The following is an 18210-nucleotide window of genomic DNA, read 5'->3' on the forward strand; positions in this document are numbered from 1 at the left end:
TATGCCTAACAAAGTGATTAAATATTTGTAATGTTGCACTTCCTCAGATATCACTCAGTATTTTGATATAAGGATGTTCAACATGAGTAGCTGTTAAACTTTTATATTTGATAGCTAAACAGCAATTGACTAACTATATAGATGAGACTAATGAGTCAGAGCATAATTACATGTACGTAATAATTACATAATGATTACATAATAAATGAGTGAGTAAATACTACCAGAAAGTTTGCATTGCTATATACAAAACAAACTACAGTGGTCAATGACAACAACTAGTACATATTCAACAGTAGCCATTAGCATGCTGTTCAATTGCTAGAGGAAATGACCTTTGAAATAGTTTCAATTTGTCTACTGGATGATTTCACAGGCACGAGATGGAGCCAGTGGGGAGAATGGTCTAGTTGCACCAAAACATGTGGAATTGGAAGCCAGACAAGAGCAAGAACCTGCGGATTTATCTTCAGCGGTGTAAATCCTGACATTTTGCCAAATCCAGTATGCCAAGGATCAGCAAGCCAAACAAAAACATGCAATGTTCGATCCTGCCCAGGTTAGTTCCTAGAGGATTTGTTAAAACACTTTTTCTTACTGGTATAAACTTTGCTAATTCACTTGTTTCCAAAGTATGCTAAATTTAGTTCCAACTCTGTTTTAGTTGATGGTATGTGGGGGGAATGGAGCCCATACACTGCTTGCTCAAAGAGCTGTGGAGGTGGAGTTCAAAGAAGAGAAAGATAATGTAACAACCCAGCACCATCTAATGGAGGAAGAGGTTGTGTAGGTTCTGGAAGAGACAGCAGATCCTGCAACAACCAGAGATGCCCAGGTAGATGATCGAACATAGCTAAAAATAACCAAACGATGAAAAACATTTTCTCTCACTCAAGCATTTAAAATGACTAAGGAACATTTGTGTCTGTTGACTGCAGTGAATGGAGGATGGAGCAGCTGGTCTCCATACAGTTCCTGCTCAAAGTCTTGCGGCGGTGGAGTAAGAACCCGTACCAGAACTTGCACCAACCCTCGACCAGCCAATGGTGGAATGAACTGCTCTGGAGCAAGTAGCCAGAGTACCAAATGCAATACCCAAGGCTGCCCAAGTAAGCATTGGCTTACTTGTCTTTTAGTTTTTTTCTAATTTTACCATTTTCCTAGTTGAATCTGCAAAGTTGGAACTTTTTAGGAATTTGAAAAAAAATTTTATGAATGGAAAAGTAAAAACAAAAATATCAGTAATAAAGTGGCACAAATATGCTTGTAATAAGCAGGATCAAGCTGCCTTAATCCACTGCTTTGCTGCCATATCATATCACTGTTTGTTCAGTACTGAAGTGGTATTTTTTATAGTTAACGGAGGATGGACCAGTTGGTCTAGCTGGAGTTCATGTGTAGGAAACTGCAGAAATGGTTTCAGAACCAGAACTAGAAGCTGCACCAACCCTAGACCACAAAATGGTGGCAAAAAATGCATCGGTAGCTTTAAAGATAAAGAGAGTTGTCGCACCGTTTCATACTGTAAGTACATATTACTATTTGTTTCTCCACAAAAAAACAACAACATCTGTAGGTTAAGATAAAAGAGAAATTATCTTCTACTGATAGCATCACCGGGTGATTAGCAAACTCTCTTATTCTAATGTTGTGTTGTCTTTCAGGCTATGGACTCTACTAAAGGTCAAGGCTGAGCAAAAATTCTAATCAACTTCATTAGAAGTTAGTTGAAGTAGAATTCACTTTGTTTGAGTTTCTTCTGTTTATATACATTTGGAGGACTTGGGGAGCTAAATGTTTGTAATCTCATATTATATGTTTTATATTTTATACATCTTATAATGATGTGAAAATATAATGGAATACTACTTCAACCAACCCTTAACGTTTTGCTTGAACTTTTTGGGTAAATTACATGTAGTCCAAAGCTCATACAGCCAACAACAATATGTGTGCTATGATAATTGTTAAATATTTGATTTGCACTGAATAATGTATAAAGTGCTAAGTATAATGCAAAAGGTTTGCACCAAAAATATTTCCTGCGGTTATTCATAAAATTTGATGTATAGTCATAAAGGTGCGACAACTCCTTCTCTCAGCTTTACAAACAGTAACAATATTTAGCTTCTCCGAATATTTGGACTTGAGCCTTCAGATCATTACACATCAAAGATGTAAAGTTTGTGGCAGTTAAACCGTGTATCTACAAAATGAGATGTGTAAAAGGTCATCAATATTGATGTGTGAATAATTCAGCATACAGTGAATCATGTATCCAGCTGGCTTAAGATTGGTGAATTGTTGATATAAATTAGAGAGAGAATAAAGACTAACATATCTACAGTGTTGTTGTAAGCAAATATTTACTATAATAAGATCAGTGTTCTTCCGTCTGTCCAAAGTCACACTAAGAGAGCTAGGAAAAAATGCTTCACATAGGTAATGAACTCACATAGTCTGTTTCTTGGACCAATGCGTGTATCACTGCACCACCTTCCGGCATCATGTAATAATTGTGCACATAATAATTGTACATGTTGATCTCTCAGGGGGCACGAGACTGTTAGCATACTAGTATCTTATAATAAATAAAACATTTATTCATCAAAAAGCAAAGTAACTTATAGTCGATTCGCTCAACTCAAGCGTAAATGTAGCAACAGTATATTAAAGTCATTGCCTAAGCTTAAATATAAGCAATACAAAGTTGGTGTGGCTAAATTAACTTTGGTTTCTTATTTCAAAGGTGAAAGAAAACTCATATTTATGTTACACACGTTTCACTTTAGCCAAACAAAGTTTACTTAATTTCCTAGCTATGAAAAGCTGTTTTATTGAGTTACATCTTAAAAGACCAAAGGCTAAAGAATTATGTCAGTGATATTGTTTGAAGAGAGTAGCCTTACCGAAATTTGTTTTTAAACATTCCCGCTCAGAGCTTTCTATGAGGTCAATGAGTGTTTCCATTTCAGGCTAAACTACCATAGATATTAATCAATGACCTACATTTGCCTTTTCTGTTTGTTATATTGTCTTACAAATGTTGCTGTTTTGGTATTTTTATGCCAGGTAAAGGCTGAAAACTTTGTCTTTTTCACTGAGTAATGTTTAAATATGATTGATTAAAACTGACCAGCTAAGAGTCATGAAATACTTGTGACAATAGTATTATTATTTGACTTGTGTATTACAACAAAGACTAGGATAGCCCTGGCTTACTTAAAGAAAGGCCACTGATATTTCATAATCATACCTGGTGTTGCATGAGCACACCAGGTATGATAACATGGAATAACCACAATAGGATATAAACCTATTTTTCTATACATTTTTCCTTGAGAGCAGTATTTCAAGTTTCATATTATATCATATCTCGTTTATTCTTTTCTTAAATTTTCTCTAACTTCTTTTATTGGTCAATCTTCAGAATATTATCTCCTCATCTGTTCTATTAACCTCCTCCGATCTATCTCCTTCAACCTCCTCCATCATCTTCCATATCTTGCTCCCATCTCCATCATTAATGTTTATCACCACTGTCTCATCCATCTTTCCATCACATTCATTTCATAAACATATACATCGATACAAGAGTTCTATAAAACTCATTTTTCCATTATTCAAAATACTGGTAATTACAATATAAGTGCTGTAGAATTGTAGTATCCCTTTTTTGTTCTGGTCTAATACTGACTTGTAAAATTTCATCATTTGACCTTCAATCATTTTTTATTATTACCAGCATCGTAAAAGAGTTAAACCTGATCCAAGCAATTCTAACTTTATCTAACATTCATATAATATCTAAACTAGTGTTATCAGGTGATAAATTATGTTTAGACCTCATTGAATTAATTTAACAAGCACAATGTTGACCTTAGAAATGGACTTGCACAAAACCTTAATAGATTTTATCAAAAAGTATAGTATTAGTATTTTTTTATCATTTGTGATTGTTTTTATTGTCTGAGTTGATCTGAGTGCCAAGGTTTGAGGTCATCTGACTGTCAGAATGTTTCAAGATTAAAATTGATAAAACTTGATTGTGATTAAAACACTCAGAGGAAAAATCCATGCAAAATAATGACACTAGTTGTTATCGTTGCTATAACAGTTTTTAAGAACCATTTTGCTTAACTCATCTATGCATTTTACAAAACGCAGTCAGCATTTTTTAACCTCGCATCATGAACGCCATGAGTTTATAAGCTGTTTGATAGGTTGTCGCAGGTTATTAGCAATGTAAATTTTTTAGCAGACTCGACACCGGAAACACGCCAAAAAGTCTGTCAAGTCACACTAAAGGAGAAGTTGTAATTTTTCCAAGAAACCTTTTTTAAAATACTTTTTTACTTTCCTGTTCAGAGTTTTTAAGAATGTTCACTAAAATAAACTTTGCATTCAACTTGTGAAGCTTTTGATAAACACAGAAGTTCAAGACAGTTTTCTTGTGTGGCAGCAGACTCTTCTAGTATTTTTAAGCAAAATATGTTCTGAGAGTATGCCCTACCTGCAACAGTACTAAACCTTAAAAATGGACTCATACAAAACTCTAGTAGATTCTATCCAAAACTACTGGTGTTTTTCTATCATATGCAATTGTTTTTGATGTTTGAGGTGATCTGAGTGCCTGGATGTTTATAGATTAAAATCGACAAAACTTGATCACGGTTGTTGATTGCGAATGATATTTGCTATTGTGCTCAAGTTGAAGCATCAAGCATCTCTATCCTGTCAGTCTCTTTGCAACTATAGATGTCCTAATCACACTTTCACATGATCTGAACATTTCAACCATGATCAATTTTTTTCAACTTTAATCTTGAAACGCCCTGGCAGTAGAGTATCACAAACATCAAAAATAATCGCAAATAATAAAAAATACCGATGCTTTCTGATAAAATCTACTAAAATGTTGTGCAAGTTCACCTTGAAATGTCAACTTGGTGAATATGGAATCACCCTGATCTCAATTATTTGTAAGCGTCATTACTTATACAGTAGCTGTTTCCATACTGGTGCTTTTACTAACAACAATGAGACTTAGTGAGATAATCTCTTTGAGAGAATGTCCTCAATAGTACAATGTATGTCAGCTCTTAGTTTCACATGAGGAGAATAAGCCTTGACATTTTTACACTCTTGGTCGACAGCACAACAGAGGCAAGGATGAGTTTAATGCCTAGCATGGTGGCATGTGGCATGCAATTTACTAGATTTACTACAAACTTTATGTTAACAATTGTAGTATACATGTACCAAACTATAAGTTGTTACAATGCCATGTTCATTGAATACAGCCACACGAGCACATTTCTTGCCCTGTTAATTTTCTGAACACTAAGACATTAAATCTTAACAAAACTGAAGCTGCTACACTGACTGTGCAGCAAGTGGGCAATGTAAACAATGTCTACTGGCTGATAAAACAAAAGGTTGCAAGAGTTATTCACTCATAGCGGCTGAAACACAAAATACATCTTAATTTTGACCGTTTTCATTTTTTATAAAAATGTAGTAGTTGTTATAAATTAAAATTAAATGTAGGCTTTAGTTTGTTTTCATTTTGTATAAATTCCAAAGCTTCAATTTTTTTCAGAATTACGGTCATTTTTAAAAGCAGCTCAATGAACTAGAAGTATTTTATTTGTAGTAGTCAAACGTTAAATCCTTTTTCCTACAATAGGAGCTGTGTAGGTCCTTCCATCTTTCCAAAGCTAGGGATGGCAGCTGGGAGCAAAAAGCTACATCATGCATGATTTGAACTCACAACCTTCAACATGGCTGACCAAACGACTACTAACCATCACTTCACCGCTGAATAGTTGTACGCATAGTTATTACACTTGATGATCTATCACGGCGGCACATTAGAGACCTAAGACGCATGTGTTTAGTAAAAATGAAACTAAAAGTAACTTTTTAGCTATCAGAACTTTCTCAAATGTTGCAAAACTGATAAAGGCTCTGATGAATTTTAATTAACCAGATGAAACTCTATTTTAGGCGTTCATTATACTTAAAAATATCATGTGAATATATCATTGAAGCTTTTTGTTCTAAATTTATCTAACAGAATTGTAAATTACAAAAGGCCTACAACAATATGATATCATCTAAGCCGTAATTATTCATAATTTTAAACATAGCTATCACTTTGTTATTCACTGTCCTGTTGTCATAGAATGTTAGTAATAGATTATTTACATCAAGGATGTCTGCTCTCTATTTTTTATTATGTTGTTTTAGTAAGCAATAGACTTTCATATGATTAGGAAGTCATTCATTGATGCACACAGAATGAGCGAGAAAAAAATATAAAAACATGATCAAAATTGTGTTATGCTGTTATTACTTTTTGTCACTACAATAAATTTTTATTCATTAGAGGTCAAAGGTTTTCAAAGACCAAGCGGGTTCGCGATTTATAGTGAGCCCCTAAACTATGTATAGAGCTTTCCGGAAACATTCTGAGGTGTTTTATCCGTTCATTGTTTGTGGAAAGAAAGATTTTAATTGATTTGTGTTTTATTAGGCATACAAAAACAAATACAATAAACTTCAAGAGCTTTACAATACATTTGTTATTTGGACTTTATAGACAATTTTGTAAGAACACAACAATCATGATTAAATATCGCAGCCTTAGTCAAAAGTTATCCTAAAATATTGACTAGATTTCACTATTAGAGCAGGTACTTAAAATTCACCAATCTCTGGCAGTATTTACTTTGTCCTTTTCCATAGCTTTCCTTAATCGGTGTTTTTATTTCCCTCACTCTATCTCTCTCAACTTCATCCATCTTCCTCAATATTCTGCATCAATTCAGTCATCTTGCCTCAATTCACTCTACCATCTTTTCCCATTTTCTCTCATCTCTTTATTACCTAGAAAAACCATAACATGCATCAAAAAAGGCTATACATTCAAATATAATATCCTTTATACCTTATTTTATAGATACCTATCAGATGAAGTATATCTTGTCTTGGCTTGTTTCTAAGAATGTGAACTTGGTTTGCTCAAAAACTTCATAAAACATTTCTATTCGCAGTATACAAAACACGTTAGGTTTTAAAAAGAGCTTAAAGGCATGGCTATTGGGATAATTTTTTTAAACTATAATGCTTAATTAATTTTTGCCTGTAATCTGCCACCTAGGTCCGCGCTAAATATTAGCTTTTGCTATCGCGCACATGGCCACATCATCACCTTCTCTGGATGTTCGTTGTCTAGTTTTCATTTCTTTTGTATATATTTATATATTATTGATGAAATAAAGCAAACAAACAGACAAACATGTTCAACTAAGTTAGCAAAATATTGTTAGGTCTAATTTTGAATACATAGTGGGTGACAACATTGAAGAATTGTAACTGCTTGCATGGTCCTTGCAGGAGAACACTTTGTTGAGAGATGACAAGCAATTCTGTGCATGCCAACCTGGATATCACTACTTGCTATTTTGTTATGATTTGTTCACTAATCACAAAAACCGAGTTTGCAAATAAAAATAAAAAATTTCTATATTAAAAATTACCTGATTTTAAAAATCAAAATCCTTTTAGTAAACTATGAAAAAAATTGGCAAGCTTGAAAAGCAAACTTCTATAAAATTATCTATAGTATTATGTATAATGAAAACAGAGTTGCATTAAGGTCAGGAACGAAAGCTCCGGGTAGATTTTTGTCTAGTATGTCATATAAGATGATCATGACAAAGCTAGCGTTACTGAGTACGCCTAAATCTTTCTCATTTTAAATGTTAACAAACATCAAAAACAAAGTAACTCCTTAATGGGTATAGTGAAGTATACAAGACGCTGTTATTCTAAGATTGTTCAATGCTAACTTAACAAATAAATAGTGCAAATTCAGGTTTCTGTAGCAAATTTTGTTGTCATCAGCATGTTCAGAGCCTTGTGAGATTCCAATAATCAGCTAAACTGTTATCATACTTTGATTTTGTATCAAGAATATATTTCAATTTCTGTGGTTTGTCTAAGAAGTAAGGTTTAATGCAGCTAATTACTCTGAAATTTAACCAAGTATTTGAGTTCTATTGTATTTATCATTGTATTCAGAAACATAATATGAAATAAATAATACATGTACCAGTGCTCAGTTCGTCAAACATTTTATGTGGTTAAAATAATTTTACAGTTGTAATTTGTTTTCAGAGTTTTTTAGAATGCCCTTTGCCAATGGGGTTACCTATTTTAATAGTAATTTGATCTCAAACACTAAAAAGCTTCTGAAGTTGTTGGTGTTAATATGTGTATGTATGCACTAGTGATGGACTGTCACTTAGCTGTCAATGTGCACAGATTTTTACGAACTAGGTTGCATAGGAGAATATTCTGAATAACCAGAAATTAACATAATATTCAATATTGTTTAAGTAGAGAACACTCAACTATGTGTATGTTGAAGGCGATTATATCAATTGTTTATAATTATTCCTGAAACTCTTTTCGGTAGAAATAAAGTAAATAAATAGCTGTATTTTATTAATTGTGTTTTTTTACTTAGTTCTTATGTCATCAAAGTTGTTTTTTTTTTTCTTAATTAATTATTAAAGCTATTTATATACTTTTTACAAAAAATTTTCTATAAAAAAACTATAGATAGAAAACTTTTAGTAAAAACACAAAACCTGAAAAACAGTCGAGAATGTGAAAACAACTGAAAATTGTCATATGATATTTTGCACGGTTATATCTCTGTCTCTGTGAGTTATCAAGGAATTGATTAAGCTGAGTTTTTAACTCAATTTCTTAAAGGTTTGTTGATAAAATGGCTGCTAGCAATATTTTTAGATTTTTGTCTGATTGCAAACGCAGCCAGAACTCGCATATTGTCAGCAAATACAAATATGACTTTCACAAACAAGAGAGTATTTGCCCAGTTTTTATTTCAAACTGTTTGTTCTGAAAAAAGATTGGACTATGCAAAAATCAATAAGCATATGTATGTTTGAATATTGTCAGCTTTAAAGCTATTAATATGCCCTTTTATATGGCAGGTTATATTGCCTAGAAAATACATGTATGTTGAAGTTTTGCATTATATCAGTCAGCTTCTAGACTAAGTAAAAACACTTTAAGGTAGCTACAGTTGCATTTCTTACACTGATACTAGCATTTATGTGTCCGTGTCTAACCATTTTAGGGTTGATTTTTCTTCTAATTTTAGTCTAGATGTCTACAGATTTCATACGCTTGTTTTCACCTAACTTGCTCTTTGGTGAACTTGAAGTAAATCATTGGCTGGCACGCAGAGCCTTCTACCAAAATTCTCTCCTATTATTGTATTCACTAATGACAGGAAAATGAATAAGCAATCAACTGCAATGTGTCAGTATTATTTGGATAAATAGCCTGACTTATAACATAAAAGAACAACGGAGCAAAGTGTGTAGGAGTAGGCTTCTAGGATTTCATCTACCATAAGTACCCGGAATATTCATACTTATGACATGAAGGCGCAGATTGTATATTCATCATTGTCACCAGCCTCCTGGTATTAGACTCGTGTCGTTATAGATTGATACTCTCTGATACAATCAAACAGCAATCACTCACATTGAGGAAGTGCAAGCTTTGACAGAACTGTAGGAGCAGATGCTATAAAAAGGAGTTACACAGCAGAGAGCATGCACAGCCTCTACTTGGACACACCAGAAAACAAGGTAAATGAGATTTCTCTATAGTGGAGCTTGCTACATCCAAGTTTTATTCTAAAACCTGGAAATTGTATTTCTTTTAGCATTAATTTTGAGTATTAGTTTTCCATTTTATTTCAGCTTATATAGATTTTTATCATAAACACAAATACTTACGTATTAAGTAGTTTATAAGATTTTCCACACGCTGTTAACATTATGTGAAAGTGCACAGCTTCATTTTACTATGCTGCACATTACATGTACATGTAGATTATATTTTATTTATATTAGAAAATGGGCTTGACAAGAAAGATTGAAAGATGTGATATAGTATTTTAGTACATTATTGAAACCATACTAATAGCATTTAAAAACACTTTCTTGCCTAAGACTGGAGGATCCAATGAAAAAGCATAAAACTGAGTGAGTAATGTAAGTTGCCAAGTATTTAAATTCAACCATTTGCTTTGTTTCAGGAAGATGTCAAGAACTCTCGCCGTTCTCACTTTAGCAGCCGTTATCGGTTAGTAAATCTGAAACTTCTTTCTGCTTCCAAAATAATTATCACTAAAGATATGGTTCCGCTTTAAAATATTTCAGTAAGAAATGGTTTTTAATTACAGGTGTAGCCCTTTGTGGTAACTATGGTGGTGGAGACAAAGGAGATGGCTATGTAGGATACGGTGACGACGAGGCTAGCTACAATCGTGGCAACAATGGTAAACCCTTTCATGGACCAAATGGTAGAAACAGAGGTGAAAACAATGGTAGACCCTTTGATGGGCCAAATGGTGGCAACAATGGTGGACCCTTTGATGGGCCAAATGGTGGAAACAATGGAGGACCTTTTGGTGGACCGAACGGTAGAAACAATGGTAGACCTTTTGATGCGCCAAATGGTGAAAACAATGGAAGAGGTGTTGGCTTTGGTAAGTCATGTTCATATCTTTGTGTGGATGAAGAACAAAAATTTATAACATCAAACTTTTAAAATTATGCCTAACAAAGTGACTAAATATTTGTAATGTTGCACTTCCTCAGATATCACTCAGTATTTTGATATAAGAATGTTCAGCGTGAGTAGCTGTTAAACTTTTATATTTGATAGCTAAACAGCAACTGACTAACTATATAGATGAGACTAATGAGTAAAAGCATAATTACATAACAATTACATAATGATTACATAATAAATGAGTGAGTAAATACTACCAGAAAGTCTTAATTTCTATATACAAAACAAACAAATGACCGTGGTCAATGTTAACAACTAGTACATATTCAACAGCAGCCATTAGCATGCTGTTCAATTGCTAGAGGAAATGGCCTTTGAAATAGTTCCAATTTGTCTACTGGATGATTTCACAGGCACAAGATGGAGCCAGTGGGGAGAGTGGTCTAGCTGCACCAAAACATGTGGAATTGGAAGCCAGACAAGAGCAAGAACCTGCGGATTTATCTTCAGCGGTGTAAATCCCAACATTTTGCCAAATCCAGTATGCCAAGGATCAGCAACCCAAACAAGAACATGCAATGTTCGACCCTGCCCAGGTTAGTTCCTAGACAATTTATTAAAACACTTTTTCTTACTTGTATAAACTTTGCTAACTCACTTGTCTCCAAAGTATGCTAAATTTAGTTCCAACTCTGTTTTAGTTGATGGTATGTGGGGGGAATGGAGCCCATACACCACTTGCTCAAAGAGCTGTGGAGGTGGAGTTCAAAGAAGAGAGAGAGAATGTAACAACCCAGCACCATCTAATGGAGGAAAAGGCTGTTTGGGTTCTGGAAGAGACAGCAGATCCTGCAACAACCAGGGGTGCCCAGGTAGATGTTCGAACATAGCTAGAAATGATCAAACGATGAAAAACATTTTCTCTCATTCAAGCATTTAAAATGACTAAGGAACATTTGTGTCTGTTGACTGCAGTGAATGGAGGATGGAGCAGCTGGTCTCCATACAGTTCCTGCTCAAAGTCTTGCGGCGGTGGAGTAAGAAGCCGTACCAGAACTTGCACCAACCCTCAACCAGCCAATGGTGGAATGAACTGCTCTGGACCGAGTAGCCAGAGTACCAAATGCAATACCCAAGGCTGCCCAAGTAAGCATTGGCTTACTTATCTTTTAGTTTTTTTTTCTAATTTTACCATTTTCCTAGTTGAATCTGCAAAGTTGGAACTTTTTAGGAATTTGAAAAAAAATTTTATGAATTGAAAAGTAAAAATAAAAATATTAGTAATAAAGTGGCACAAATATGCTTCTAATAAGCAGGATCAAGCTGCCTTAATCCACTGCTTTGCTGCCGTATCATATCACTGTTTGTTCAATACTGAAGTGGTATTTTTTTATAGTTATTGGAGGATGGACCAGTTGGTCTAGCTGGAGTTCATGTGTAGGAAACTGCAGAAACGGTTTCAGAACCAGAACTAGAAGCTGCACCAACCCTAGACCACAAAATGGTGGCAGAAAATGCATCGGTAGCTTTAAAGATAAAGAGAGTTGTCGCACCGTGTCATACTGTGAGTACATATTACTCTTTGTTTCTCCATAAATAACAACAACATCTGGAGCCTAAGACTTAAAAGAAATTAGCTTCTACTGATAGTATCATCGGGAAAATAACAAACTCCCTTATTCTAATTTGTGTTGTCTTTCAGGCTATGGACTCTACTAAAGGTCAAGGCTGAGAGAAGCTTCTAATCAACTTCACCAAAAGCTAGTTGAAGTGGAACTTCACTTTCATTGAGTTTGTTCTGTTAATATACATTTGGAGGACTTGGGGAGCTAAATGTTTGTAATCTTGTATTATATGTTTTTTATTTTATACATTTTATAAAGATGTGAAAATATAATGGAATACTACTTCAATCAACCCTTAATGTTTTGCTTGAGCTTTCTGGGTAAATTAGTCCAAAGCTCATACAGCCAACAACAATATGGGTGCTATGACAATTGTTAAATATTTGATTTGCACTGAATAATGTATAAAGTGCTAAGTATAATGCACAAGGTTTGCACCAAAAATATTTCCTGCGGTTATTCATCAAATTTGATGTATAGTCATATAGGTGCGACAACTCCTCTCAGCTTTACAAACAGTAACAATATTTATGTAGCTTCTCCGAATATTTGGACTTGAGCTTTCAAATTATTACACATCAGAGATGTAAAGTTTGTGGTAGTTAAACCGTGTATCTACAAAATGAGATGTGTAAAAAGTCATCAATATTGATGTGTGAATACCTCAGCATACAGTGAATCATGTATCCAGCTGGCTTAAGATTGGTGAGTTGTTGATATAAATTAGAGAGAGAATAACAACTAACATATCTACAGTGTAGTTGTAAGCAAATATTTACTATAATAAGATCCGTGTTTTTCCATCTGTCCAAAGCCATGTTAAGAGAGCTAGGAAAAAATGCTTCACACAGGTAATGAACTCACATAGTCTGCTTATTGGACCAACACACGTATCAATGCACCACTACACCACCTTCCAGCATCATGTAATAATTGTGCACATGAGAATTATACATAATGATCTCTTTTGGCACACGGAACTGCCAGTGCGCTAGTATCTTATATTAGATATAAAATTTATTCATCAAAAAGCAAAGGAAATTATAATGGCTCTGCTTAACACAAGCATAAATCTAACAAGAATACACTAAAGTTATTGTATATTTTTAGAATAAGGCTAAATAATTATGTCATTGATATTGTTTGAAAAGAGTAGCTTTTGTTTTTAAAGATTCTCACTCAGAGCTTTCCATGATTTTTATGGATGCTTCAACTTTAGGCTAAACTACCATAAACGTTAACCAATAAATCTTTTATTTATCTGGCTGCTTTGGAGTTATATGTAATCAGCATATTATTGTTATTATTATAATTACCTGCGCATAAAATTATTATTATTGTTGTGACAAAAATTGTCCTGCATCAGATAAACATTGAAATTATCACAATGAGAACAAAAGGTGTACTACAGCGTTCAGTTACATAAGATATAAACAATAAAAATATTGGGTCTTTTTTCTTCTTCTCCTTTTCTCTCTCTCTTTCTCTCCCTCTCCCTCTTTCTCTCTCTCTCTCTCCCCCTCTCTCCATCTCTCGCTCCTTCTTTCTCCCTCTCTCTCTCTCTCCCCCTCTCTCCATCTCTCGCTCCTTTTCTCTCTCTCACCCTCTTTCTCTCTCTCTCTCTCTCCCTCTTTCTCCCTCTCTCTCTCCTCTCCCTCTCTCTCTCTCTCCCCCTCTCTCCATCTCTCGCTCCCTCTTTCTCTCTCTCTCTCTCTCTCTCCCCCTCTCTCCATCTCTCGCTCCCTCTTTCTCCCTCTCTCTCTCTCTCCCCCTCTCTCCATCTCTCGCTCCCTCTTTCTCCCTCTCTCTCTCTCTCCCCCTCTCTCCATCTCTCGCTCCCTCTTTCTCTCTCTCTCTCTCTCTCTCTCTCCCCCTCTCTCCATCTCTCGCTCCTTCTTTCTCCCTCTCTCTCTCTCTCCCCCTCTCTCCATCTCTCGCTCCTTCTTTCTCCCTCTCTCTCTCTCTCCCCCTCTCTCCATCTCTCGCTCCTTCTTTCTCCCTCTCTCTCTCTCTCCCCCTCTCTCCATCTCTCTTTCCTTTTCTCTCTCTCACCCTCTTTCTCTCTCTCTCTCTCCCTCTTTCTCTCTCTCTCTCTCTCTCTCTCTCCCTCTTTCTCTCTCTCTCTCTCTCTCTCTCTCTCTCTCTTTCTTGGCAGCAAAGCAGTGACTTGTGATTAGAAGCCACCACTAGTTATACTGATCACTGCAGCATTATTAAATTATTATTACTGTTCGGTCTCAATATTAAGCTGTAAACCAACAACTTGCATACTGTCAGTAGTTAATGACTCTTCACTGGTGGCCATGTTAAAAACTTAGAAATTATGTCAAGTACATGTTAGACGCATTTGTGTGATATTTAAAGCACAAATAAACATAATATAAAAGTAATGATTCCTTTGATTTTTGTTTTATTAGTGATATTGGCTTTATCAAATTCATAGCTGTAAACTTATAAATTCTAATCTATAAATCAATAGAATATTCTGATGCAGATCTAAAATTACATTTCATCCAAAACATAACAAGGGTAGTTGTTTAGAGAATTTCTTCATATTGCTGAATTAGCATGTAACAAACCTTTCAGATGACCAACACTTTTGGCTATTATTTTTCACATTAACATTACAAAAATACCCCCAACCAATGCTCTTTACAGTTATAGTAGGCAGACAGCAGGAAGAGTGCTAAGCATGCAACTAAATTGACACTGGTTGTTGGCGGTCAGTTGAAGACTTCTGCCATGGTGATGTTCCTGTCACATGACTAAAGTCAGGTTTGATAAAACAAAAATTCTAATGGCTATACCATGTCTCTCATGCTAAGCATCAGATGTAGATGCAGACATAGATGATTTTTACTTTTTATCAACTAACTATGAGTCTAATCATGAGAACCAACTAATACCAATTAGTGTTTGTACATTAAGAACAAGCTAAATCCATATATATATACAGTGTATATTTCTCAACGTATGTCTGTCATTCCAGCTATAGCTATACAGCTATAGCTATACAGCTATAGCGCATGATGATTATTTTTCCGATGTGGCCACACGTTACTGTGCCCCTGTTAAGAAATATTTTTTTGAAGGTTCAATTACTATATCTGAGGTAATGTCTAATTCTGCTTACGTAGCCGACTATATCGTTTCTATGGAAAGAACCTCTTCTTTCTCTCACCGTTCAATCAGACAAAGACAGTCCGACATTTCATTTTTACATTTGTACTAATGTTGAAAGGTACCAGTGTTGTCGTATTCACAGTTTAGATGCATAGTTTCTGGTAGACCAGGAACCTTTTTTTATACATACACACTTCTATGCAAGAATTGTTATTATTAATTCTGCATATTCAAGATTTTTATTTTCTTTTCTCAGCTCGTAATTATTGTATCATTACAGAATCATCTTTTATTGTAATCGTAGCAAAACCGATTTAATTTAGCTATTACTTGCTAATTATTCCACATTTACAGTCATTTAATTTAATAACCATTTTATTTTTTTTGATTTAATTGACCTGCACATAAAAACATTTTTCTCATGATATAAAGTTTGAAAGTTGTTTGACAAAGTTTAAAAACCTTTACAGTTGTTTTTTATTTTCTCTTAATTTATTTCAAATACACAAAACACTTTTCTAATGATATGTAGTTTGAAAGTTAGAATGGCAAATGTTGTTATACATGTATGTGACCCCGGCAGTCAGAATGTACAATCGTGCGGTAATTGGATTGTTCACAATAGAGCGCAACGCGTGCTATATGCTATATGCTATTATATGACTCACCGTCACTATTTTAGTAAACAGTGGTTTATAGTGCGTTCAACCCTGCTCTTTCACGTGGTCTTGTTTATTTTTGTGTCTGACCAATCATAAAGCTAGAATTGCCATTTAAATCTACCCATATCGGTGGTTGCTATGGAATTTACCATAACCCAAGATCTTAAGTATAGACTTTAATTGCGGGTGGGCGCGTGTACGTCGTCATTTTCTGTTTCAACGCTTCAGGCTAAAACAAAATAAACCGTCGCACAAATTACGGCTAGTTGACGCTAATAATTTAGGTGTAATTCTAAGTATTTTTACTTAGAATCTAAGTCAGCTGCCTCAGATTATAGTGAAAGCGATGATGAGGATTGTGATAATAAGGAAACCTCAGAAATACAGCTGCTTACGCAATATGTGGCTGCCAACGATAAGGAGAGTAACAGCGATAATCCTAATTAATTAAATTACAGAGAATAACGATCAGCCTATCACTGCTGATAACTTTCCCGTTATAGCCGTTGACATCAAATTAATAAGTGGATGCAAATTTAAGGAAATTTGCACTAGTTTTATGTCATCTAAACAAATAAGCCTCGTTAGAACTGTGTATCAAGGATTACCGAAGGACCCATTTGATATGGTTGTGTTGGGACAAACTGCCACTAATATAACAAGCAATCCCGTTGAATAGGCTACAATAAATCTCTGTTGTGTACTCTGTGTTACAATGTGTAAGTGTTAAACTACATAAAAATAGCTCTAGATTGAATGGTCACCTGATGAGTTGGGTTGATATTGTGTTGTGTTGAGCCACCAACACGTAGCGGCGTACAAAACGTCTTACACTACAGGTAACAACAATCCCTAATTCAGGGAGCACTGCGTTGGACTGAATCACTAACACGCCAGCAGCGTACGAGACGTCTTACGCTACAGGTGACAACCAATTACTAACTTCGGGTAGCACTGCGTTGGGCCGAGTTACCAACACGCAGCGGCATACGAAATGTCTTATGCTACAGGTAACAAGTCACCAACTTAGGCAACCTTACGTTAGATTGCGTCACCAACACACAGCGGCGTACGAGACGTCTTACGCTATAGGCAACACAATTGCTCGTCTCTAGACAGGGGTCGACTCCTGGTCGACAGGTCGACAGTCTACAGCAAGGTCGACAGGGTCGACAGCCAGTAGAGGTCGACAGGTCGACTTGTCCTGATATACCGAGCAGCGCTTAGAGGCAAAATGCCGAGATACTTGCAATAAATCAAGTAATTCTCCTTATCAGAAAAACTGAAGAGAGAGATGGTTCATGGAACAACATGTATTTCAGAACGAAATAATAAGGCTGATGCCTTCCTTTATATACTATAAGATATGCAAATTAGTGGAACATAAGGCCAGCCCATGAGGGCGTGGCTAATCGGGAAAAAGATAAAATAGGGCACAACTCCCTATAATAATAAAAAAAAACGTTATTTACTTGGTGGCAAATCCACCACAATATTTCCGCATCTTGATGCCCTCTGTGGTCACCTTTCGTTGACCTTACCATGACCTTCTGTATAGATGGGCAATTTTGATAGACAATATATGCAGTCATAGCAATATAGCTTGATGAGAAGTGCCCAGTTTGAAGCATACCCTTTTAATGTAAATCTCCAGGAAAGTGAGCTTTTAGCCACATATATTGCTGACCTTACCCTGACCTTTGGAAGGTCAACCGACAATCAAATTTAAATAAAAATGTGACCATCATCTTTTTCAGGGTTTTAATGTGTAGAATGCCAGGTTTCATCAATATAGGTTGAGATTAAGTGGTCTGTTGCTATGGCATTTTGGTTTGTAAACAAATACCATGATTTACGATTCATGAATCGGCAACCTTATCCTGCCTAAACTCAAAACAACAGTTTAAGTTCATTGTGAGACCTTCTCTACTAAATCTTGCATAACCTGGGCATATATGATCCGATTTAAAAAATTTAGATTGCATTAAAATCCTCAGATACTGCTGATTTTGAATCTGTGAATAACTCAAAAATGTTGTTTTAGCACGATTGTACATTCTGACTGCCTGGGTCACATATGTTAAATGCAAATCAATTTTCTGACCGAAGACTTCTTTATTACTCGGGCAATGCTGGGTAGTACAGCTAGTATATATATATATATATACATGAAG

The 18210-nt window shown here is 35.2% G+C and overlaps 1 protein-coding gene across 1 annotated transcript in view; it reads left to right on the top strand.

Moving 5' to 3' along the window:
- The window catches only part of LOC137397524 (SCO-spondin-like), a 47157-nt gene that overhangs the window by 512 nt on the left and 28435 nt on the right, over positions 1-18210 (top strand). Inside the window, exons 3-10 of the mRNA XM_068083815.1 lie at positions 377-559; positions 897-1109; positions 1357-1524; positions 10295-10600; positions 11040-11222; positions 11328-11498; positions 11602-11772; positions 12023-12190. Coding sequence (XP_067939916.1) covers positions 377-559; positions 897-1109; positions 1357-1524; positions 10295-10600; positions 11040-11222; positions 11328-11498; positions 11602-11772; positions 12023-12190 — 1563 coding nt within the window. The remainder of the gene's footprint in view (positions 1-376; positions 560-896; positions 1110-1356; positions 1525-10294; positions 10601-11039; positions 11223-11327; positions 11499-11601; positions 11773-12022; positions 12191-18210) is intronic.

The sequence above is a fragment of the Watersipora subatra genome, chromosome 5 (genome assembly GCF_963576615.1).
Source record: "Watersipora subatra chromosome 5, tzWatSuba1.1, whole genome shotgun sequence".
Taxonomy (NCBI): Eukaryota; Metazoa; Bryozoa; class Gymnolaemata; order Cheilostomatida; family Watersiporidae; genus Watersipora; species Watersipora subatra.